This window comes from Sapajus apella, unplaced genomic scaffold (genome assembly GCF_009761245.1).
Source record: "Sapajus apella isolate SASKATOON/1434 unplaced genomic scaffold, GSC_monkey_1.0 scaffold15, whole genome shotgun sequence".
Classification (NCBI taxonomy): Eukaryota; Metazoa; Chordata; class Mammalia; order Primates; family Cebidae; genus Sapajus; species Sapajus apella.
The window spans coordinates 1,901,311-1,924,173 of record NW_022436955.1 but is presented as its reverse complement, the minus strand read 5'-3'; the positions used below and the strand labels follow the sequence as shown (position 1 = coordinate 1,924,173).

The 22,863-nt window shown below is 51.7% G+C and overlaps 2 protein-coding genes and 1 long non-coding RNA gene across 14 annotated transcripts in view; 1 reads left to right on the top strand and 2 right to left on the bottom strand.

The window, feature by feature from the left end:
* The window catches only part of KIFC3 (kinesin family member C3), a 104,236-nt gene that overhangs the window by 39,610 nt on the left and 41,763 nt on the right, over positions 1–22,863 (top strand). For 3 of the 12 annotated variants that reach the window (XM_032284025.1, XM_032284027.1, XM_032284018.1), the window contains exon 1: positions 19,577–19,944. The exons of 6 other annotated variants lie outside the window; for them this stretch is intronic. The gene's annotated coding sequence lies outside the window, so the exon portion shown is untranslated. Of the gene's footprint in view, positions 1–19,333; positions 19,534–19,576; positions 19,945–20,289; positions 20,521–22,863 lie in introns of those variants that run through there. 3 more of the 12 variants (XM_032284022.1, XM_032284026.1, XM_032284020.1) reach the window with 2 other exon arrangements.
* LOC116555397 lies at positions 3,054–11,864 on the bottom strand. The gene is given in 7 exon segments (XM_032283904.1): positions 3,054–3,119; positions 6,283–6,459; positions 6,462–6,507; positions 8,109–8,149; positions 8,151–8,206; positions 8,209–8,331; positions 11,248–11,864. Coding segments are annotated over 7 exon segments (642 nt in total). The 5' UTR covers positions 11,381–11,864.
* Positions 18,710–22,863, bottom strand: part of LOC116555463 — a 6,352-nt gene continuing 2,198 nt past the window's right edge. Inside the window, exon 2 of the long non-coding RNA XR_004270541.1 lies at positions 18,710–19,577. This is a non-coding gene — a long non-coding RNA (uncharacterized LOC116555463). The remainder of the gene's footprint in view (positions 19,578–22,863) is intronic.

The following is a 22,863-nucleotide window of genomic DNA, read 5'->3' as shown; positions in this document are numbered from 1 at the left end:
CTCCCAAAGTGCTGGGATTACAAGTATGAGCCACCACGCCTAGCCTCAGAGCTTCCTTTCACAAGGTCTGCTCACTCTCCTCCAGGAAGTCCTCTTGGCTTAAGGCCCAACCACCTCTCTCTGCTCTCTCAGTATTTCCCCAGCTTCTGCCTGGGCCTCCAACTCCCAGGCCACTCTCCTTGCTACAACCAGCAGCCAGCCCATTCTTCCCCAGGCTTTGGGTTATTTATTGTGATGCTTGTGATCCTCCATTTTTTTTTTTTTTTCTGTTTTTGATACAGAGGCTCACTGTGTCACTCAGGCTGGAGTGCAATAGCAAAATCTTTGCTCACTGCAGCCTCAAACTTCTGGGTTCAAGGACTCCTCCTGCCTCACCTTCCTGAGTACCTGGGACTATAGGTGTGTGCTACCACACCTGGCTAATGTTTTTTTCCCCCAGTCCCTTCCCCAATAATTTTTTAAATAAACTTTTTTTTTTTTTAGATGCAGAGTCTTGCTATATTGTCCAGGCTGGTCTCAAACTCCTGTGTTCAAGCAATGCTCCTGCCTCAGCCTCCCATAGTGTTAGGATTATAGGCATGAGCCATTGCACCGACCTGTGTTAGCTATTGAATTCATTCATTTATTCATTCAACAAGTAGCCACTGAAGACCTACATGAAAGCACTATGCTGAGTGCTAGAGTCAGCAGGGAACAAGACAAAGTCCTTGCCTCTTGTCCTCATGAGAGAAAGACAATTAAGAAGCAGATGGTAAATAAACAGGGTATAGCTAGTGCTCGACTTACGACCACGATTGGGACCAGCAGATCGGTCGTAACACGATTTGGTCGTAAGTTGAGTAGGCTATATGTACAGTTGAAATGGTGCACGCGGAGATGGTAGTGCTGCGGGAAGCTGGTCCGCACTGTCGTACGCCCAGCTGGGCAACGTTTGCGCTGCCAGACGCGGAGCAGTTGTGGCTAGCGATTGTGGTCGTAAAGTCGAATGGTCGTAAGTTGCATAGGTCGTAAGTCGATCAATACCTGTAATTGTAGGTTTTGGTAAGTGCAATGAAGGAAATAAACCAGGAAGTTAAGATAGAGAATAACTGGGAGCTATCAACTTTCAGATTACTCTGGGCTGGGCACAGTGGCTCACGCCTGTAATCCCAGCACTTTGGGAGGCTGAGGTGGGAGGATCACTTGAGTCCAGGAGTTCAAGATGAGCCTGAGCGACACAGTGAGACCCCATCTCTACAAAGAATTAAAAAATTAGCTGAGTGTTATGGCATGCACCTATAGTCCCAGCTACTCAGGAGGCTGAGGTGGTGGGATCGCTTGAGCCCAGAGATTTGAGGCTGCTATGAGCTATGATCACACCACTGCACTACACTCCAGCCTGGGTGACAGAGTGAGATCCTGTCTTTCAAAAAATATGGGACCTCTGTGAACATTAATTGAGAAGACGCGGGACCATCCTGGAGCCACGTCTAGGGTGGGGCTAACAGTGAGGCTGTGCCTGGATCTCGACCCTTCTTGGCTGGGAGCAACTGGCGGAACAGCATGCACCACACCTGCTACTGTCTCCCCAGACTCCGTGGCTCAGCTGTGAGCTGTGAGGGCTCCCTGGATTCTTGGATTTTCTCCGCATTGTCACTGCTCAAGTAGCTGGCCTTGCTGCTGGCAGAGAACAGACAGGGGATGAGGCACTGATATTTGAGGAGGTAAATTTAAGCAGCAGGTTTACAATATGTTTTATGAGCTTGGCAGGTGTAGCTGAAGTGGGTGTTATCAGTAAACAGAGCAGTGCCATTGATCTCACTGGACAAATAGCCTTGAGGGGTTTATAAAGCCTTGGAAGGCCGGGCGCGGTGGCTCACGCCTGTAATCCCAGCACTTTGGGAGGCCGAGGCGGGTGGATCACGAGGTCAAGAGATCAAGACCATCCTGGTCAACACGGTGAAACCCCGTCTCTACTAAAACTACAAAAAATTAGCTGGGCATGGTGGCACGTGCCTGTAATCCCAGCTACTCAGGAGGCTGAGGCAGGAGAATTGCCTGAACCCAGGAGGCGGAGGTTGCAGTGAGCCGAGATCGCGCCATTGCACTCCAGCCTGGGTAACATGAGTGAAACTCCGCCTCAAAAAAAAAAAAAAAAAAAAAAATGCCTTGGAATGTTCCCATCAAGTCTCCATTTGGAGCCTACATGGTGCAGTATGCTGGATCTGGGGTCGAAAGACCTGCCACTCAGCCGGGCGAGTGGTTCACACCTATAATCCCAGCACTTTGGGAGGCCGAGGCAGGAGGATCCCTTGAGCCCCGGAGTTTGAGACCAGACTGGGCAACATCGTGAGATCCAGTCTCTGTAAAAAAATAAGTTATCTGGGCTTGGTAGCACATGCCTATAATCCCAGCTATTAGAGAGGCTGAGGTGGGAGGATCACTTGAGCCTGGGATGTCAACACTACAGTGAGCTGTGATTGTGCCACTGTACTCCAGCCTGGGTGACAGAGCGAGACCCTGTCTCAGAAGAAAATCAAAAAGATCTTTCTCTCATTAACCATATGACTACGGCCACATTAATTAATGGAGCCCACTGTTTCCTTTATCAGCTGTTTCCCAAGCCCCTCAAGGTTGTGTTGGGACTTGGGAAATGCAAGAAAAGGCAACAATAGACCAAGCATGGTGGCTCATCCCTGTAATCCTAGCACTTTGGGAGGCTGAGGCAGGTAGACCACTTGGGGTCAGGAGTTCAAGACCAGCCTGGCCAACACGGTGAAATCCCATCTTTACTAAATATACAAAAATGAGCCAGGCATGGCAGCATGCACATGTAGTCCCAGCTATTTGGGAGGCTGAGGCAGGAGAATCACTTGAACTCAGGAGGCAGAGGTTGCAGTGAGCAGAGATCACGCCATTCCACTCCAGCCTGGGCAAAAACAGCGAAAATCCATCTCAAAACAAAAACAAAACAAAAAAAAAAAAAAAAAAAGAAAAGGAAATGTGACAATGGCCAGGAGAAGCTTTGTAGATGATGAAGCAGACCATTTATCCATGGATAGATGGGCCACCGTTTATCCAGGTGGCTTGTCTGCCACAGGGCTGTGTGCCACCAGGACTGGTTTGGGCAGAGCCTGTTTCTGTGGGTAGAGGCAGGGCTGATGTGAGAAGTGAAATGGTGCTGTAAGTGATGAAGTGCTGAGCTTCTGTGAGAAGATGGTGATGATGATGGTGGTGATGGGTGGAACGTCGCCATGTGGGTTCTAGAGTCAGAGGCTGGGTGATTTCTGGCAAGTTGTTTAACCTCTCTGAGCCTCTGAGGATAAAAGCAATATTGGTCTGATGAATAGGATTACATGCGGTGTATTGAGTTGAATAGTGTTCCCCCAGGCTGGACGCAGTGGCTCACACCTATAATCCCAGCTCTTTGGGAGGCCGAGGCGAGTGGATCACCTGAGATTGGGAGTTCGAGACCACTTTGACCAACATGGAGAAACTCCGTCTCTAAAAAATAAAAATAAAAAGAATAGTGTTCCCCCCAAATTTACATCCATGTGGAACCCTGAGAATACGACCTTATTTGGAACTAAGGCCTTTGCAGATATGTGCGGTGGTCATACTGAATTAGCGTCGGCCTTAAATCCAATATGACTGGTGTCTTTCTAAGAAGAGGGAGATTTGGACACAGAGACATAGACACACAGAGAAAACACCATGTGCAGACGGAAACAGAGATTGAGGTGACCTGCCCATAAGTCAAGGTGCACCGAAGATCACCTGCTTCCATCCTTGAGTTTGGGTTTCTGGCCTCTAGATCTATGAGAGAATATGTTTGTTTTTCTTTTTTTCTCTCTTCCCCTCCCCTTCTCTCTCTCTCTCCCCCCCCACCCCTTTCTTTCTTCTTTTTTTTCTTATTTTTGAGACAGAGTCTCTATCACCCAGGCTCGAGTGCTATGGTGTGATCTCAGTTCATTGCAACCTCTGCCTCCCAGGTTCAAGCAATTCTCGTGCCTCAGCCTCCTGAGTAGCTGGGATTACATGCTGCCACCACTACGCCTGGCTAACTTTTGTATTTTTAGTAGAGATGGGGTTTGCCATGTTGGCCAGGCTGGTCTTGAACTTCTAACCTCAGGTGATCCACCTGCCTCAGCCTCCCAAAGTTCTGTGATTAGAGGTGTGAGCCACCTCACCTGGCTGGGAGAATACATTTCTGTTGTTTTAAGCCATACAATTTGTGGCAATTTGCTACGGCAGCCCCAGGAAATGAACGCGTGTGATCATTCAGAAAAAGCGATCCATGCCACCCAGCGTGTAGTGAGCGAGAAAGGTTGGCTGCGATCATTATTGCTATCATCCTTAGTATCATGGCTCAAGGTCGGTAGTGACCGCCACAGATTAGGTCAAAGGGAGACCCCTCCCACCTCCCTGGCCTCAAGTCTTGATGGGAGTCGGGAGGGATGGATTCCCTGGTCGTGGTTTCCCGTGAGCTCCTGCATGGAAGGGTGGCTGTCCTTTGTGGCAGCGGCTGACTTCCACGCATCCCTGAGGAGAGGGTTCTGCTGAGGTTGGTGGGGGTGCCCTCCTCGAGTCCTGCTTGTGGGGTGGGGTGGAGGGGCCTGGTGTGGCAGCTGCTCAGGGCTGATTTCTGGAGCACAGCTCAGCAGATGCCTCAGGAACCTGTCTGGCAACAACATTCCTCCGACACTCAGAGTAGCCAGCTGTCACTCACAGCCTGCTGTGGTTTTGTAAGGCGCAGACAAGGACTGTCAGCTGCTTCCCAGCGAGGCCGTGAGTCACTTTGGCAGCTCTGAGCCCAGAGTTTCCCCTGTGGCGGCCAAAACCCTTGCCTCTCAGCCCAGCTTCTGTCCTGCGATCAAATGTGGGTCTTCTGAGGCCTTCCTTGAGAGGAAGCAGGAGGGGCATCCCCAGGGTCCTGAAGACACAGGAGGACAGATCTGACTGCATTCCCTACTTCCTCAGGCCTGGCCCTGATTCTGGGTTCGGGGCAAGGAGTGTCATGGTTTAGGCTGATACTTTTCAGGCCTCGGTTTTCTCACCTGTGCTTGGGGATGTTGTGAGAACTTGAACTCTTAGAAGTGGGAGCGCTCTCCTCCTCCTTTCCCCAGCATCTCAGTAGCCGGTCAAATGGTTCAGAGCCGCTGGTAAGACGACTTGACCACATCCTTGCCTGTGGGTACCTGGACGGCCACTAACATCCAGAGACCTCAGCCGGGCACGGTGGCTCACACCTGTAATCCCAGCACTTTGGGAGGCTGAGGCAGGCGGATCACAAGGTCAAGAGATGGAGACCATCCTGGCCAACATGGTGAAACCTCATCTCTACTAAAGATATATTAAAAAAAAAAAAATTAGCTGAGTGTGGTGGCACGTGCCTGCAGTCCCAGCTACTCAGGAGGCTGAGGCAGGAGAATCATTTGAACCAGAAGCCGGAGGTTGCAATGAGCTGAGATTGTGCCATTGCACTCCAGTCTGGGAGACACAGCGAGACTCTGTCCCCCCACAAAAAAAAAAATTGGACAAATCAGTAAAACTTTGGCCTGAAAAAACAAAAACAAAAACAAACAAACAAACAAAAGGAGGCCTCAGGAGGAAAAGGGACAGGACTCCTGAAGCCCCTCACCCCAGGAGAAGTTCAAGAATGTGAAAGCCTGTTTGCAGCAGGGGTGACCCAGCTGAGATGATCCTCAAACAGACACCGGGGCTTCCAGGCAGCACTCACCACAAGGCACAGACTTCACCCAGGCACCAAGCTCTGCATGTGTGCCTGAGGTGGGGGAGTGGCAGGAAGGGAGTCTGGGGGTGTTTGGGGGTATGTGGAGTGAGTCAGAAGAACCTGGTGATCCCACGGACCCAGGCCACTTGGCCGCGGTATAAGCCATGGCTGGGTGCAGTTGGGGGAGCAGACAGACATTTGCTTCCCTTCTCCCAGGCCCCACGTGGAGTGTTTAGCAGGAATACCCACTTCACTTTTATTTTTGTTTATTTTATTTTATTTTTTGAGATAGGGTCTTGCTCTGTTGTCCAGGCTGGAGTACAGTGGTGCGATCTCGGCTCACTGCAACCTCCGCCTCCTGGGTTCAAGCAATTCGCCTCTCTTAGCCTCCTGAGTAGCTGGGACTAGAGGTGCACGCCACCGTGCCTGGCTAATTTTTTATTTTTAGTAGAGATTGGGTTTCACCATGTTGACCAGGCTGGTCTCGGACTCCTGACCTCAGGTGATCTGCCCTCCTTGGCCTCCCAAAGTGTTGGGATTACAGGTGTGAGCCACTGTGCCCAGCCAACTGTTTTTGGAGCCTCCGTTTCCAACAGCAGGTGCAGCAGCCACGTGTGGGCACCCCCAGCCTTCCTGGTGAGGGGGGCTCAAGCATCCATGCTGGTCTTGGGGGGCATCCTGGTAGAAGAGTCAGGCCAGGTGCTGATGTGGTCCCAGCTCAGCCACGTTGGGGGTGATGGGCAGAGAACCTTGTAAGCAGCCCTGGGGCTTCTGGGAAATGCTTGGAGGGGATCCTAGAAAACACAGGCTGGGGGTAGGCTGTTGATCTTGAAGCACAGAGATGTACCCGTGGCTGTGAGCTAACGGAAGCAACCCCGAGCTACTGTGGTCACAAATGTGCACGATACTGCCTCCAGCCAGCCTCCCGGGACCCCCATAGCCTTGGGCATGATTTATCCAGGTGGCTTGTTTGCCACCGGGCTCTGTGCATTGCAGGACAGGTTTGGGCAGAGTCTGTTTCTGTGGGTAGAGGCAGGGCTGATGTGAGAAGTGAAAGGAGGCCACCCCAAGTCTCCAGCCACAACAGACTGCCAGCATCAGCCTCCAAAGATAGTATCACCCCAGCCAGGACAGGGCCAGGCCTGCGTGTTCTACAGCATGCGCAGCGCTGTGTTTCGGAAACTCCTTCCTATCCAAGGCTGGTTCCATTTCCAGCCATACTTGAATTTTGCTGAATTTGACTGTCTGCTGTGCACTAGGCTTTGCAGAGGACAAAAGAATGGCAATAATAGGCCAGGAAGGGCGGCTCACATCTCTCATCATAGCACTTTGGGAGGCCGAGGTGGGTGGACTGCTTGAGCTCAGGAGTTCAAGACCAGCCTGGGCAACATGGTGAAACCCCATCTCTACTAAAATACAAAATATTGGGTGTGTTTGTGTGTGCCTATAGTCCCAGCTACTTGGGAGGCTGAGGCATGAGAATTGCTTGAATTTCTTGGACCTGGAAGGCAGAGATTGCAGTGAGCTGGGATCACACCACTGCACTCCAGCCTGGGTAACAGAGCGTCTGTCTCAAAAAAACAACAACAACAACAACAAAAAACCAAAACACAAAAATGAATAATGATAATGGTGGTAGTCCTAATGATAGTGATAGTTTCTTCATCTGTAACATGGGATAATTATAGTACCCACTCATAGGTGCTGTAAGGATCAAATGGGATAGTACATTTAGAGTACTTAGCACATAGTACATGGCACATAGTACGTGCTCAATAAATATTACCTGTTAATGAGGACACTGAGGCTCAGAGAGGTTAAGTGCCTTACCCACAGTCACACAGCATGGGAATCTGAATCAGGGACCGCCAATCTAATGGAGGAGACTGACAGTCCCCCACAGTTGTGAATCCAGTGCTAGGTGAGCTAAAGGAAGGGGAGGTGGTCCTGGGGGACTTCTGACTAGGTGGTATCAGGAAGGCTCCATGGAGGGGGTGTTACTTCCATTGGGCCTCACAGGTAAATGGACTGTCATCATGGAGGTTGCTGCAGGTGGAGATGTGGGGGTGGGGGCGGAGCATATGGAAAACTCAAGGACCAGAAAGAGGGTACCTTGTGGGGGTCAGTGGGAGTGAAGGCTGGACAGGATGGCTGCAGGCAGATGGTGAAGAGCCCTGAATGCGTGCTGGGGAATGAGCCACAGTGACTAGGACCCCACGGACTGTGCCCTTGAGAGGCAGTATGGTGCAGTGATTCAAGGTCTGGACTCAGTAGCCAGCCTGCCCCAGTCAAATCTATAGCATGGGGACAGTAGCAATGTGTACAGGAAGAAGAAGCAAGAGTGAGAGTACCGCCCCCACCCAGTGCCAGGGTAGATCCTTTCACCTCTGCCTACCTGTCTTCCAGGGACTGCATGGCTTTTACACCCAGGAGAGAGAGCATGAGGTTCCATCTTCAGGCTGTGACTCTGGAGATGCCTTGAGTCTCCCGAGGCCCTAGGTCTCTTCCCCTGAAGGCATGTGCTGCAGAGGCTGTGGGGATGCCATGCCCACCTGTGTGAGTGGTGCTCAGCTGCAGGGAGTTGCTGGACACACATAGGTTACCAGGGGGGAGGTCTGCTTGAGGGCACAGGAAATCCTAATTATGGTCATGCAGGCAATCGGCAGGCATGCCGGTTTGACCCCAGGGCTGGGATTCTCAGAAGCTGGTTAGAGTCTCCATTTGTTCACTTAAGACAGGGCCATGGGTGCCATTTGCCCCAGGAGGTGGATGTGAAGAGCACAGGACTTCATGGACAGGGAGGCGTGGAGGGGGTGGAGTGGCAGGGCACTACTTTCTGGGTTACTGGAGATATTGACAGGAACATTGTGCCTCCAATCTAAGACCCTCTGGATTCTCCTTTTTTTTTTTTGAGCTGGAGTCTCGCTTGGATTACAGGTGTGAAGCACTGTGCCTGCACTTTTTTCTTTTCTTTTCTTTTCTTTTCTTTTTTCTGAGACAAGGTCTTGTCCAGGCTGGAGTGCAATGGCACAATCCCGGCTTACTGCAACTTCCCCTTCCCGGGTTCAAGTGATTCTCCTGCCTCAGCCTCCTGAACAGCTGGGATCACAGGTGTGCGTCACTATGCTGGGCTAATTTTTGTATTTTTAGTAGAGACGGGGTTTCGCCATGTTGAGCAGGCTGGTCTTGAACTCTTGACCTCAGGCGATCCACCCACCTCGGTCTCCCAAAGTGCTGGGATTACAGGCGTGAGGCACTGCGCCCAGCCAGGTTCTCCATTTTCAACAGTAAGTTGCCCAAACAGTGCAGGTGGAATGAGCTCCTGCCTCTTATTGGCCAGTTTAGCCCTCATGGTGGTCCCTTGCACCTGTGCCCCTGGCTCAGGGTTAAGTCTGGGCTGGGGTTACCTCTTAGGCGGCTGATCTGCCTGTGTCCCACGATTGCCAAGCACACATGGCTGGACCAGTTGGTGGGGGCCCCTCAGGAGCAACCAGTATTCCTTACTCACACTTTCTGGAGTATTAAGATGTTTCCAGGTAACTGAGCGCGCCCCAGCCAGCCCAGTGTTCAGTGTTTCCAGTCCAGGCTTTGTTTCCAGGCCCTCCCCGTCTGAGCAACACCTCACCCTGACTCAGGGTTTCTTCCGCTCCATCTCCAATAGTTTTCTTGCCACCCTCCCCGCATTCCTCCAGGTCCACACACACCTGCCCTTTGATTCGTGGCTCTTTCCGCTCTGAGGAGGGCGAGCACCAGAGGCCAGGGCTCCCATCACCCTCAATCAGCAGCTGGGGCCACTGCCTGCCACTGGTGTCTTCACACACACCTTTCCTGGGCTCTGGAGTGAGGCTGCTTAGAGGGGGGTGATTGGAGAGGGGCTGAGTGCCCTACTCCCAGAAGGCAAATCCCAAAGGCAGCTCTGGCCTGACCTCTTTTTTTTTTTTTTTTTGAGATGGGGTCTCGCTTTGTCACCCAGGCTGCAGTGCAGTGGTGTGATCTTGGCTCACTGCCTCCCGGGTTCAAGTGATTATCCTGCCTCAGCCTCCCAAGTAGCTGGGACTATGGGCACATACCACCATGCCTGGCTAATCTTTGTATTTTTAGTAGAGATGGGGTTTCATCCTGTTGGCCAGGATGGTCTCGATCTCTTGACCTCGTGATCTGCCTGCCTTGGCCTCCCAAAGTGCTGGGATTACAAGCATGAGCCACCATGCCCAGCTGACCTCTTTTTTTTTTTTTTTTTTTTTTTAAGAGATGGGTCTTGCTCTGTCACCCAGGCTGCAGTGCAGTGGTGTGATTATAGCTCACCGCAGCCTTGAACTCCTGGGCTCAAGTGGTCCTCTGGCCTCAGTCTTTTTCTTTTTCTTTTTGAGACACAGTCTCACTCTGTTACCCAGACTGGAGTGCAGTGGTGCAATCTTGGCTCACTGCAACCTCTGCCTCCCAGGTTCATGTGACTGTCCCATCTCAGCCTCCCAAGTAGCTGGGATTACAAGCGTGTGCCACTTTGCTTGGCTAATTTTTATATTTTTAGTACAGACAGGGTTTCACCATGTTAGCTAGGCTGGCCTCAAACTCCTGACCTCAAGTAATCCACCTGCCTCAGCCTCCCAAAGTGCTGGGATTACAGGGGTGAGCCACTGTGCTCGGCCCCACACCTCAGCCTTCTAGGTAGCTGGGACCACAGGTAGGCACCAGCATGTCCAGCTAATTTTTAAATCTTTTTGGTAGAAATGGGGTCTTGCCATGTTGCCCAGGCTGGTCTCAAACTCCTGGCCTCAAGTGATCCTCCCAGCTTTGCCTCCCAAAGTGCTGGGATTACAGGCGTGAGCCATTGCACTCAGCCTGGTCTGACTTCTGTGTAGTCTCTCTCTCTCTCTTTGCTATCCTCCCTCCCTTCCACCCTTCCTCCCTCCCTCCTTCCTCCTTTCTCTCTTAAACAGCTTTATTGAGATATAATTATCATACCATAGCATTCACCTGTTTAAAGTGTACAATGCAATTGTTTTTAGTGTATTCACAGAGTTGTGCAACTGTTACCATAATCTAACTTTAGGACATTTAATCACCCCAAAGAAGCCCCATTTATAGTCACTCCTCATTCTCCCTCCCACCTCCCAGGCCCTGGCACCCCCTCAACTACTTTCTGTCAGTGGAGTTCCTTGGTGAACCCACTGTGAAGAGTGAAGCCAGCCCCAGGTACTGGGGGGGGTTGATCCTGCCCTTGGATCATGCCTTCAGCAAGCAGAATCCCAGAATGGGAGCCGTCCCTTCTAGCTGCCCATTCACTTCCTCGTGGCTATAGCCCTGGGAAGGCCACCAGTCCACCCTCCTCATTTACCCAGGGAGGGGCATGAGACCTAGAACAGGGAGGAAATCTGATCAAGGTCACATCGTGGGTTGGAGATGCAGCTCCTGCCATAGTGCCCACTATCTGCAGCACCCCAAGCCGCCTTCCCACAGCAGTGCCTACACACCCATGGGCCCCCCACTGGCCTCGGTCTCTCCGTCTGTACAATGGGAATAATAACACCTACCACACATGTTGTTGTGGGGATTGAATGAAAGCAAAGGCAATCCTGTGTGTAAGGAGTTTATCCCTGTGCCTGGCATGAAGCTGTCCTCAGCCCATTGCTGAAGTTGAATTAGATTCAGTTCCCATCCTGGCATGTAGGGCCCTGCATATTCTTACTGTTGGGGTGGATGGAAGTTCGTCCCTTCCCTCCCCTGGAAGGTGGCAGGAGGAAGCCACTGGAAGCTCGGGATCCTCGCTGCTTCTTCCCGGTTACCTGGAAGCTGGTGGTGTTGCTGGTGCTGGCGGGAGGGTGACACTGGTGGCGATGACTAAGCACCGAGAGCTGTGGGAGTCTGGTTAATCAGCAGCATCAAAACTTCCTGTTGCTGTTTGCAAATAAGGGCTAGCCCTGGAGGAGGAGGACCAGGGCTCGGGGAGAGGCTGTGCCCCAAAGAACCTCAGCAAATCGATGCTACAGTTCACAGGCAGCAGCAGCAGTGGTGCTAAGGGTTTGGCAGGTGGTTGGGGCTGTGGCTGTGGTTTTCCAGGAGCACGTGTCTTCCCTTATGGCCCCTGTCACCACCTCCCCACGCAGGGGGAATTTTTTTTTTTTTCCAGGAGGAGCTGAATTTTTTTTTTTTTTTTGAGATGGAGTCTTGCTCTGTTGTCCAGGCTGGAATGCAGTGGCCCAATCTCAGCTCACTGCAACCTCCGCTTCCCGGGTTCAAGCGATTCTCCTGCCTCAGTCTCTGGAGTAGCTGGGATTGCAGGTGCAGGCCACCACACCTGGCTAATTTTTGTTTTAGTAGAGACAGGGTTTAACCTTGTTGTCTAGGCTGGTCTCGAACTGCTAACCTTGTGATCTGCCTACCTCAGCCTCCCAAAGTGCTGGGATTACAGGGGTGACACCACGCCCGGCCCAGAAGTAGTAGCTGATTGACTTATTGCAAGGAACCCCAGTGAAGTGCCAGGGTGTGAGAGCAGGAATCATGGTGGTGGTGCCTGATAAGATTCATCCATCTAGGATGGGCCAGCGTGTTGGACTTTGTGGTCCTGAGATGTTCCAGGACTGACCTTGGGAGATGTCTGGCGGCTTAAGAGCAGGCAGAGATTGGGAACATTGAGTCAGTGCTCTCGGCCCCACCTGGCCCGGCCCAGCAGACAGAAACACTCCCAGACTGAGCACCTGGCAGAAGAACCAGACACGCCCCTCTGGTGACAGCCATCACTCGGATATCTTTATATATATGCCTCATGCCTCCCAGGAGAACCAGCCAGGGCGAGAATTCCAGATCCAAGAGAAAAACTGTAAATTAGCGTGAAAAGTAGCTGTCGTCAAAAATGCTGCCAACGACAGTGTAAATTTGGTACAGGCCTTCTGAGGGGCAATCTGGCAACATGTTTAGAAAGTGAAAAAATAATGCTCAGACTCTTTATTCAGAAAGACTTTTTTATGAAGTTGACAACCTCTCTTCTCCCTCTTCTCCCCACACCATGGAATAAACCGGCTGTGTGGGTGGCAATGGTGACAGCAAAGCTGTTTATAAAGTGACAGAAATGGGAGCTCCTCAAATATCAGACCCCATAGAATGGTCAGCTCAGTCAGAGCACAGGCTCACAGTGGAATATTATGCAGCCATTTAAAATAGTTTTTTGCTGGGTGCAGTGGCTTGCACCTGTAGTCCCAGTACACAGGAGGCTGTGGTGGGAGGGTCACTTCAGCTCAGGAGTTTAAGGCTGCAGTGAGCTCTGATCATACCACCTCACTCCAGCCTGGGTGAGAGCAAGACCCCGACTCTAAATAAGTGAATAAATAACACTTTTCAGCCACTTTTATTGAATGCTAGGTGTGCCCCAGACACTGGGACCTCCATTCTGAATGCCGCCTTGGCTTTATCTTATGACATCTGCACTTGAAGAAAGAGCAGGAAAAAGTGACATGGAAAATGCTTATTATAATCATTAAAATTTTTTTTTAGAGATGGAGGTCTTGCTATGTTGCCCAGGCTGACCTCAAACTCCTGGGCTCAAGCAATCCTCCCACCTCTGCCTTCCAAGAAGTTGGGACTACAGGCGTGAGCCACCACGCCCAGCACTTACATGATTCAAAGTAAGAAAAGGCAGAGTAGAAAATTCTATCCAGTCTTTGCCTCCCACTATCACTGCAGCTTGTGTTTGCAGAAACGCCAATTGTGTGCCAGATGCTGGGCTGAGGGTGCTATGTGCTTGCTCTTACATCTCACCATAACTCAATGGGTTAGACACTAGCCCTCCTCCCATTTTTACAGGAGGAAACTGAGGCACCGTGGAAGTGACTGAGCCAGTGACTGAGCCCAAACCCAGGCCTGCCTGGTCCCTGAACCACCTTTAATCAGCCCTCTATACTGTCTCTCCTTAATACAGAAATGACATCAGCTCAAGGTCAGATGCCAGAAAGAAAAATCTGGACCAATGACAATAAATGAAGCGTGGTGGAATTTGCTGTTTTTGTTTTGCTGTTTTTCCCCTCTCTGTTGATTTCTATTAGATTTGTGCAGAAAAAAAAATTTAAGTTCAAAAACTGCCACCAAGAATTTGCAGCAGCTGGGGAGAAGTGAATAAGGAAGTGGGGAAGAGTGGGAAGGACGTTAATAACGTATGTACTGGCTGAGAACCCGGAGCTAGAACCATTTAGAAGCAAGGTGTGAAGCAGTGGAGTCTGTAGCGAGGAGCCGGTGGCTTCCGAGGATGGTGAGAGATCCTGGGGCTGGGAGGCGGGCCGGGGGCGGGGCTTATTTCTCCGGGGCTTCTCTCCAGCGCTGTTGCTAAATCTATTTATTACCTGGTGCTTACGTCCATTATCTCCTCACTGTTTGCATTCCTCCATTATCTCCTCAATGTTTGCATTCCTCTCATTTTTCAGACTATAGGAAATGATAAACGGGGAAAAATCCCCACAAAGCCTCGGTTTGCTTTCAGCCTTGGAGTGCTAGCAGGAAGGGAGTCTCTGCCAAATTCTTCTTGAGTCATAAAGACGCTTTGAGTTCCTCTAATCCGACAGTTAGGGGAGCACTGTCAAGTTCAGTCTTTTTGGCCAATGCAGAAAGGCAGCCACAATTTGGATATTTTAAAGCAAGGTGGTTTTCTTTTTATTTTCCAGTCTCCTTAGAAGGTTTTTTTTTTTTTTTTTTTTTTTGAGACAGGGTCTTGCTCTGTTGCCCAGGCTGGAGTACAGGGACGTGATCATAGCTCACTGCAGCCTCAAACTCCTGGGCCCAAGCCATCCTCCTACCTCAGCCTCCTAAGTAGCTGGGACCACAGGCCTGTACCACTGCGCCCGGCTAGTTATTTTGGAGAGACAGAGTCTTGGTATGTTGTTCAGGCTGGTCTAGAACTCCTGGCCTCAAGCAATCCTCCTGTCTCATGAGCCACTGTGCCTGGCCCTCAAGGTGGTTTTCCTGGAGGGAAGATTGCCTGGTTCTCTGAAAATGGCAGACCTGTTTTCCCCTCTCAACAGCTTCTAGAAAGGAAGGCACACAGGGAGCAGCAAAGTGAGAGGGAGAGAAAAAGGTGAGAAAAATACCATTTGTTTAAATACCACTTAAACGCCTAGTGCCTGCTGAGCTGGGTCTAGAGCAGACAAGGACAAGGGGAATTTACAGTCCAGCCAAGGGTCATCCAAGACCACCATCCCAACATGCCCACTGAAAGCTTGCAGCTGTGAGCCTTGTGCCAGACCCCTGATGTGCTCAGGTTGTCAGGTGCCCAAGACCTACCGTTGGTGAGGTACAAAGCTAAAAACCAAATTCATGCTTATGGGGCTAGGTGCAGAGCCAGGCTTTTCGCCTCCAAGAGCTCCTCCACAGTTTTTTTTGTTTTTTGGAGTGCAGTGGTGTGATCTCAGCTCACTGCAACCTCCACCTCCTGGATTCAAGCGATTCTCCTGCCTCAGCCTCCCGAGTAGCTGGGATCACAGGCATCCGCCACCATGCTGGTTAAGTTTTGTATTTTGGGTAGAAATGGGGTTTCGTCATGTTGGCCAGGCTGGTCTCGAACTCCTGACCTCAGGTGGTTGCCCGCCTCAGCCTCCCAAATTGCTAGAATTACAGACGTGAGCCACCATGTCTGGCCTCCTCCACGGTTCTTTCTGCAGTGCTCATGATTAATGATTTCAGAGGTATTCAGAAGATGTGAATTCAAAAAAGCAGCTAACTGGGTCAGGATTACTTAATATGCAGCTCACTCCAAAATGAGTTTCTCCAACTTCAAGAAACTTTCTGTTAACCAGAAGCATGAGAGGATACACACTTTTCACAGCTGGAGGGTACTCCTTCCTGGCCACATGGAAACAATTGCTAAGAAGCCTTCTCTTGCTTTTTTTTTTAAGATGGAGTCTTGCTCTGTCACCTAGGCTGGAGTGCAGTAGCGCGATCTTGGTTCACTGCAACCTCCACCTCCTGAGTTCAAGCAATTCTCCTGTCTCAGCCTCCCTAGTAGCTGGGACTACAGGTGTGTGCCACCATGCCTGGCTAATTTTTGTATTTTTAGTAGAGATGGGGTTTCACTGTGTTAGCCAGGATGGTCTCGATCTCCTGATCTTGTGATCCACCCGCCTCAGCCTCCCAAAGTGCTAGGATTACAGGTGTGAGCCACCGTGCCTAGCTTCTTACTTCCATTTGGTAGGAATGATCATTGCTTTACATAGGAAGTCTGTTTGGGTACATTTCATGCACCTGTGCTTCCCTTCTGAATTCTACCGGATCTATGGATTTATTCAACGAACATGTCTGCGATACCAGGCCTTGAGCTGGGGTCAGCTGAGGCTTTCCCTGTGATCAAGTCAGGAAAGAGCCCTGTCCTCAAGGAGCAGATGGTATAGACAGGAAAGCCATCATGATTTAGGATGGGGTATGTTGCAGGAGGTGAGCCTGCCTGCTGGTACCTGGGAGGATTAAGGAAGGTGACCTCTAAGCTTGAAGGAGGGACAAGCAGGTATGGAACTGGCCAGGTTAAGGGTTAGTAGAGGCAGATGGGAATGGGGTGAAGGAGAGAGGCCTTCTGGGCAGGGAGAACAACATTTGCAAAGACTCGGAGAAGACTGGATCTCAGGTTAAATCATTTAAAATGGGAAAATCCTGTAAATCTTATCTGTGCTTTACTCTGGGTTGCTATGAGAATCAGATTAAACACAATCTGGTTTTTCATTCCTCTTCTTTCCTTCCCTTTGAGGAGCAAAACTCGGGGGCTCTTGGCCGCTTCTCTGACGAATGCTTGAGTGGTAAGGTGTTTCAGGCCCTTTGAACACAAAGATGGGCCAGGGGCAGTGACTCACTCTTGTAATCCCAGCACTTTGAGAGGCTGAGGTGGGTGGATCACCTGAGGTCAGGAGTTCAAGACCGGTCTGGCCAACATGGCGAAACCTTGTCTCTACTAAAAATATGAAAGTTAGCCAGGTGTCGTGGCACCTGCCTGTAATCCCAGCCACTCAGGGAGGGGGGCTGAGGCAGGAGAATCACTTGAATCCAGGAGACAGAGATCACAGTGAGCCGAGATCGTGTCACTGCACTCCAGCCTGAGTGACAGAACCAGACTCTGTCTCCAAAAAAAAAAAGTCTATGGCCATACCACCCTGAATATACCTGATCTTATCTGAACACAACAAATATGGCGCTACTAGCCCTGCCTGGGGATGGGCTGATGTGGGCATGGAACTGCAGTGTTCTGGACACTGTCTTTTGTCTGGCCCTCCCGGAGACAGCTGTGCCTCTGCCAGAGGTGGGCAGGAAGGGTCAAGGCTGAACTCAAGAGTCCTCCCTCAAGGGTTTAGGACTTCAGTGTTGGGGTGGTCAGGTTTCAGAAAAACTTCCACTTTCCCTGCGGCCAGGAGAGTTGGCAGTTTTCTATATAAATCATCAGCAGAGTTTCTGGGTTAGAAACGACCTTGAAGTTGGTACGTAGTTCCTGGTGACAGTGTACATTCTTAAATTCCAGTAGTTGGGATGGGCATGGTATGGTGGCTCATGCGTATAATCCCAGCACTTTGGGAGGCCGAGGCAGGATGATCGCTTGAGGCTAAGGTTCGGAGACCAGCCAGGGCAACAGAGCTAGACCTGACTCTACACAATATATACATTTTTTAATTGAGTTTGTGCCGGGCACAGTAGCTCATGCCTGCAATCCCAACACTTTGGGAGGCCAAGGCGGGCAGATCACTGAGGTCAAGAGTTCAAGACCAGCCTGGCCAACATGGTGAAACCCTGTCTCTACCAAAAATATTAAAAAATTACTTGGGTGTGGTGGTGTGTGCCTGTAATCCCACTGCACTCCAGCCTGGGCAACAGAGACTCCGTCTCAAAAAAAAAAAAAAAAAAAAAAAAAAATTAAGTCGGCACAGAGACTCACATCTATAATCTTAGGACTTTGGAAAGCAGAGATAGAAGGATCCCTTGAGCCCAGGAGTTTGAGACCAGTCTGGACAACACAGTGAGACTCCCATCTCTACTTTAAAAAAAAAAAAGCTGGCTAGGCACAGTGGTGTGTCTGTAGTTCCAGCTACTCAAGAGGCTAAGGCGGGAGGATCGCTTGATCCCTGGAGTTTGGGGCTATAGTGAGCTGTGATTGCGTCACTGCATTCCAGCCTGGACAACAGATCAAGATCCTGTCTCAAAAATGCAACAACCATGAAACAAGTAGTTTGTACATTTCAAATCAGAGTTTTGCTAGAATTCCAAAAATACATCCTCTTTACACTTCAATTTCCTTTTTCCTTCCCTGGTTCTTTGATCTTTTTTTTTTTTTTTTTTGAGACAAGTTCCACTCTTGTTGCCCAGGCTGGAGCGCAATGGTGCAATCTAGGCTCATCACAACCTCCGCCTCCCGGGTTCAAGTGGTTCTCCTGCCTCAGCCTCCTGAGCAGCTGGGATTACAGGTATGCATCACCATGCCTGGCTAAATCTGTATTTTTAGTAGAGATGGGGTTTCTCCATGTTGGTCAAGCTGGTCTTGAACGCCCAACCTCAGGTGATCTGCCCATCTCGGGCTCCCAAAGTGCTGGGATTACGGGTGTGGGCCCCCATGCCTGGCCTGCTGCTTTGATCTTAATAAGCTCTTATACCCATGTGCATCTGACAGTACTGTGCGGATGTGTGTGCGTGTGCATCTGCATAAACACTTAGACAAGGAAGCAAATAAACACTTAGACAAGGAAGCGAAACTGGGCAACAAGAGCGAAACTCTGTCTCAAAAAAAAAAATAAAAGACAGAACCCACCTGGAGTGGCACACACACACCTATTGGACTCATAGCTCTATCATACGTTGCATTTGTGAACAAACTTTCTGAGGCTCAGTTTCCTTTGCTGAAAAATGGGAATATGACAGTGATGGTGTTCATAGGGTGTTCAGGGTTAAATGGGTGGGATTTTGTTTAGAAAGAGCTTAGTGCCGTGCCTGACGTGTTAGCTTCAATAATGCATCTATTATGTGCACAGAAAAAAAAAAGGCTTCTAAAGTGTTGGCAGCATGTATCTCTAGTGGGTGGGATATGGTTACAATGAACACCTATTACTTTTGTAATCAGTGAAAAAGAACAATAAGTGTTATTATTAATTCAAAAATCTGGCTTTGGCTTTGGTAGGAAGGAACCTGCAGTTAATGTCAATGTCTCAATCCCCGAGGAAGACAAAGCCTCCGGTTTTGAACCAGGACTTTAAGGACAAACATTCTGCCCTACGGCTTATAATCAGGGAGATAGATACTAAATCAGAATTCTAGAGACATTTTGCCTTCACCCACCCTTGCAGTCCCCTGGGTCACTGCTGTTTGGCAGGCAGGCAGAATAATTCAGAGAACATAACTCCCCAAATAAGGCTTTCTCTCCCATTGTGGGGGGGGGGGGTTCTCCGCTGTGGTGGTCTCAGGTAGAAATCTAACTCTCTAGGGAATGATTCCAGGAGCGTGACATTCACCCTCTATCAGGCCTTCACCGAGGAATCTCAGTTGGCAAATAAACCATGCACTAGGCTGCTTCCAGCTGGGGGACTGTGACTGTCCTGCTCTGGCGTCCAGAACAATCTGAGGCCCAGGCCCTTGGCTCCGTCTCTTGACGAGATTCTTGACTGGCAGCCCAGCGCCTGTGCAGCAGCAGGAGACAGAGCCCACCTGGAGTGGCACAACCCCTTCCAGTCTTCTTGCTCTTCTTGGGCCATCCCTTGACAAGCAGGAAGGGGCAGGGTGCCCACCCTCCTGGGATTATCTGCAGAACCATCGGCCTGCCTGGGCTGGCTTCAGAGTGACTGGCTTTCTCCTCTTCCGCACCCGGGGCGTGGGGGGTGAGGGCGAATTTTGCTGCTGGCTCTGGAATAAAATGCTGCCTCTGTTTGGGAGACAAAGAACAGAGTGGCTCCTCCAGTCAGCTGTCTCTCCCGGCTGGCAGGCCCCTGGCCTCCCCCAGGCCTCTTCTGAGGCTCTAGGCACCCCATGAGCAGGGCCTTCTGCGGCCAGGCTGGGGGCTGCTGCACCATGGGTGTGTTTCCACTGGAGCCTGAAGGAATGTTTTACCTTAAGAGACCCCAGGCAGCTTCCTTGCTGGGATGATATTCCTTTGCTGGGGCGGGGCTGGGGTGCAGAGGTAGGAGGTGCTGTGGCTGGGGAGGTGGCCTGGCCAGCGAGTAGGCGGTGGAGCGAGTGAGAGCGTGTGCGCCGTAAAACAGTGTGAGTGCGCCAGCGCGTGCAAGGCCACGGTAAGGGGGGTACATGTACTGTCTGGTAAGAGCGTGTGTGTGCTGGGATGGGAAGAGCCTGTGTGAAGAGTGTATGTGTGAGTACTCGCGTGGAAGTTCTCGGGTGTGAGGCTGTGCACATGGCTCACCTGGTGTGGGGCTGTGTGTGCCGCCTCTTGTGTGCCAGCCCGTGTGCAGGCATGTTTTGTGAGAGCCTTGAAGGAACGCATGAGCACGTGTGCCAGTGCGGGTGCGGGGCGCGGGGAGGCGGGAGAGCCCGAGTGGGAAGCCCCGCGAGGGAGTGCGCGTGGGAGTGGGAGTGCCTGCTGGAGACCATGCGGGGGCGCGCCCGGGCCGGCGCGTGCGCTCGAGTGCGTGAGTGCGGATGCGCGCCGCCGCCCCCCGCCGGGGTCCGAGCTGGTTGCCATGGGAACGCGCCGCGGCCCGAGTTAATCATTTCCTGTGGAAAGTGTGCGGGAGGGGCGCGAGCGGGCGGGCGGCGGAGGCGGCGGCGTGGAGCTGCCTCCTGTAGGCGGGCCGGGCCGGGCCGAGCCCCGAGCGCTGCGGCGACGCCGGGATCCTGCCTCCGCCAGGCCGGTGAGTGGGGGGCCCGGGCGGGCTAGGGGCGGGCGGGGCGCTGGGGCTCCGCCCGGACAGCAGCCCAGCCTTTCGGGGCGCCGCGTCCCGGCCGGCCCTGCCCACTGGACCCCTCTGTCCCGACCCGCTGGGGGCGCGGGGAGGGAAAGGCCCGGGAGACCCAGCCCTGCGAGGTCCCCCGCCAGCGCCGTTCAGCCCCAGTTGAGGACCTTGCTGGGATCTGGGCATGGGGGCGGCGTGTCCCCCGGGATCTGAGCAGCCTCAGGATCCCGTTTGGATCTCATTGAACGAGGAGAGCGCAGACCCTACTCGGGATCGGCTTGTCAATCGGCTCTGCCCCCTCCCCTTCCTGGGGTCTCCCCCACACCCAGGGCTCCCTTGAAGGCTGCCGTTGGGTCCCTCCCACCACGACCCTGGGGAGTTCGCTTTTTCCTGGCAGGGCCAGGGGCGGGGTGCGCCAGCCCAGAGGTCAGGAAGAAGGGCCTTGGCCGGTGCCCTCTGGGCAGTGAGGAATTGGGTCTTTGACAGCCGCAGTTGTGGGGGTCTCAGCAGCGAGGGCGATCCCAGAACCACCCCCTAAGCCCCGCATTGCTAGTTAGAGCAGAACTCTGGCTGGTGCAGTGAAGGGCCTGGTCCTGGGAGATATGAAAGAGGAAGCTGTGTTTAATTAAATTCTGGAGTACCATTTACTGCCCCCTGCCAACCTCCATACCCCAGCACTCTCTCAAGATTGCGGGTTGTGGCCACCTCTGGCCTTTCACCTTCCCTGGCTGTCCCTCTGCCTGAACACGATGAGCACCCACCCGTTCATGTATTCCCCATGCCCTTGTTAAAGTAGCCGTCTCCTTGACCAGGGAGAGTCATTTGCTAGGAATGCAGCCTCAGAATGGAGCCTTGCATTTGCAGTGACTGGACTTTAGGGGCACAGGGTGGTGAGTTCTGCTGTTCATAGGGGCACCAGGGAGCAGAGGGTTTGAAATCTGGGTTGCCCTGGAAAGCCCAGGATAGATGATGGTGAGCAGGGAGGTTGAATTCCCTGTACAACATCCCTCACCTTCTGCCTGCTCTCCCAGGGGGACCAAGTCCTGCCCACTGCAGTCTCTGGGCAGCTGTCCAGCCTGTCCCCCCAATCTTTGCAATGTCCCTGATCTAGGGCAGGGGGAGTACTGCAGGTCTGTCCCCCTGGTCTAAACCCAGAGAGGCAGAGACCCTCTTCCCCAGCCAGCCCCTCTGTATTCACCAACCACTGGAGCAAAGTCACTGAAAAATAAAATTTTAGAGCTCTTAGTATATGCTAGTATTGTTCTGCACACTTTACCTTGTCTAATCTTTATGGCAACCCTATAAGGTGTAGTTCTCCCCATTTCACAGATGGAGATAATGAGGCATGGAGAGGCAAAGTAATTCTCCCAAGTCACACGTCTAGTAAACATTGAGCCAGGTTCTGAACCAGTCCCACTGCCCTCCCTGACGAATCCTTGATTGGGAGAAGTTCCTAGACACCAGGTGTCATTTCAGATGCCCATGTCAACGAGAGAGAGGGCTGCTTTCTTGGTCCAGGACCCTGGGCTTCAGATTCCTTGATACTTTTGCCCCTCACACCCCTGAGGCTACAAACTTCAGCTGCTTTTTCCTCTCCGGGATCTAGCGCACGCCCTTCCTCTTTCTTCCTGATATCTTCCTGGCTGCCTCCTCCGCTTCCCTTCCTGATAACCACAGAAACATTATATCCTCCTGTCCCTGCCCCTCAGACTGAGCTGATCTCCCTGAAAGTCTTCTCTGTCCACTGAGGAGTCAGCCTCCAACACCCGGCACTGTCTCACCTTCCCAGCAGCGGGGCACGCAGATGGACCTGTCTTGCTCCTTCCCCTGCCCATTGGACAGCTGGTCTGCAGGGTTGGTTGTGTGCCCAGCTCTGTGCCAAGCAGCCTGGAGAAGAGGACATTTGGCTGCTCCCCTTGGTTTCTTCCATGCCACACTGGTCCATCTCAGTTTCTTCAGTGGAGCTGGCTCATGTATTGAGATCAGCTTCTGCCCTGTTCTTTGGCTCACATTCCTGTCCCCTTCCCAACAAGACTGCACCCAGGAGCCTCCTGGTTGTTCTCTGTCAAGGAAGGAAGAGACCATAGCTCCCTTGCCAGGTGCCTGGTGTTCTTCCAGAGTTGGGCTCTGCAAACAGCAGATACCAGATCTTCAGGCCCCTCACCCTTGGACTGTCTACTTTTTCTCTTTCTTTCTTTTCTTTCCTTTCTTTCTTTCTTTCCTTTCTTCCTTCCTTTTCTTTTCTTTTCTTTTCCTTCCTTCTTTCTTTTCTTTTCTTTTCTTTCTTTCTTTCTTTCTTTC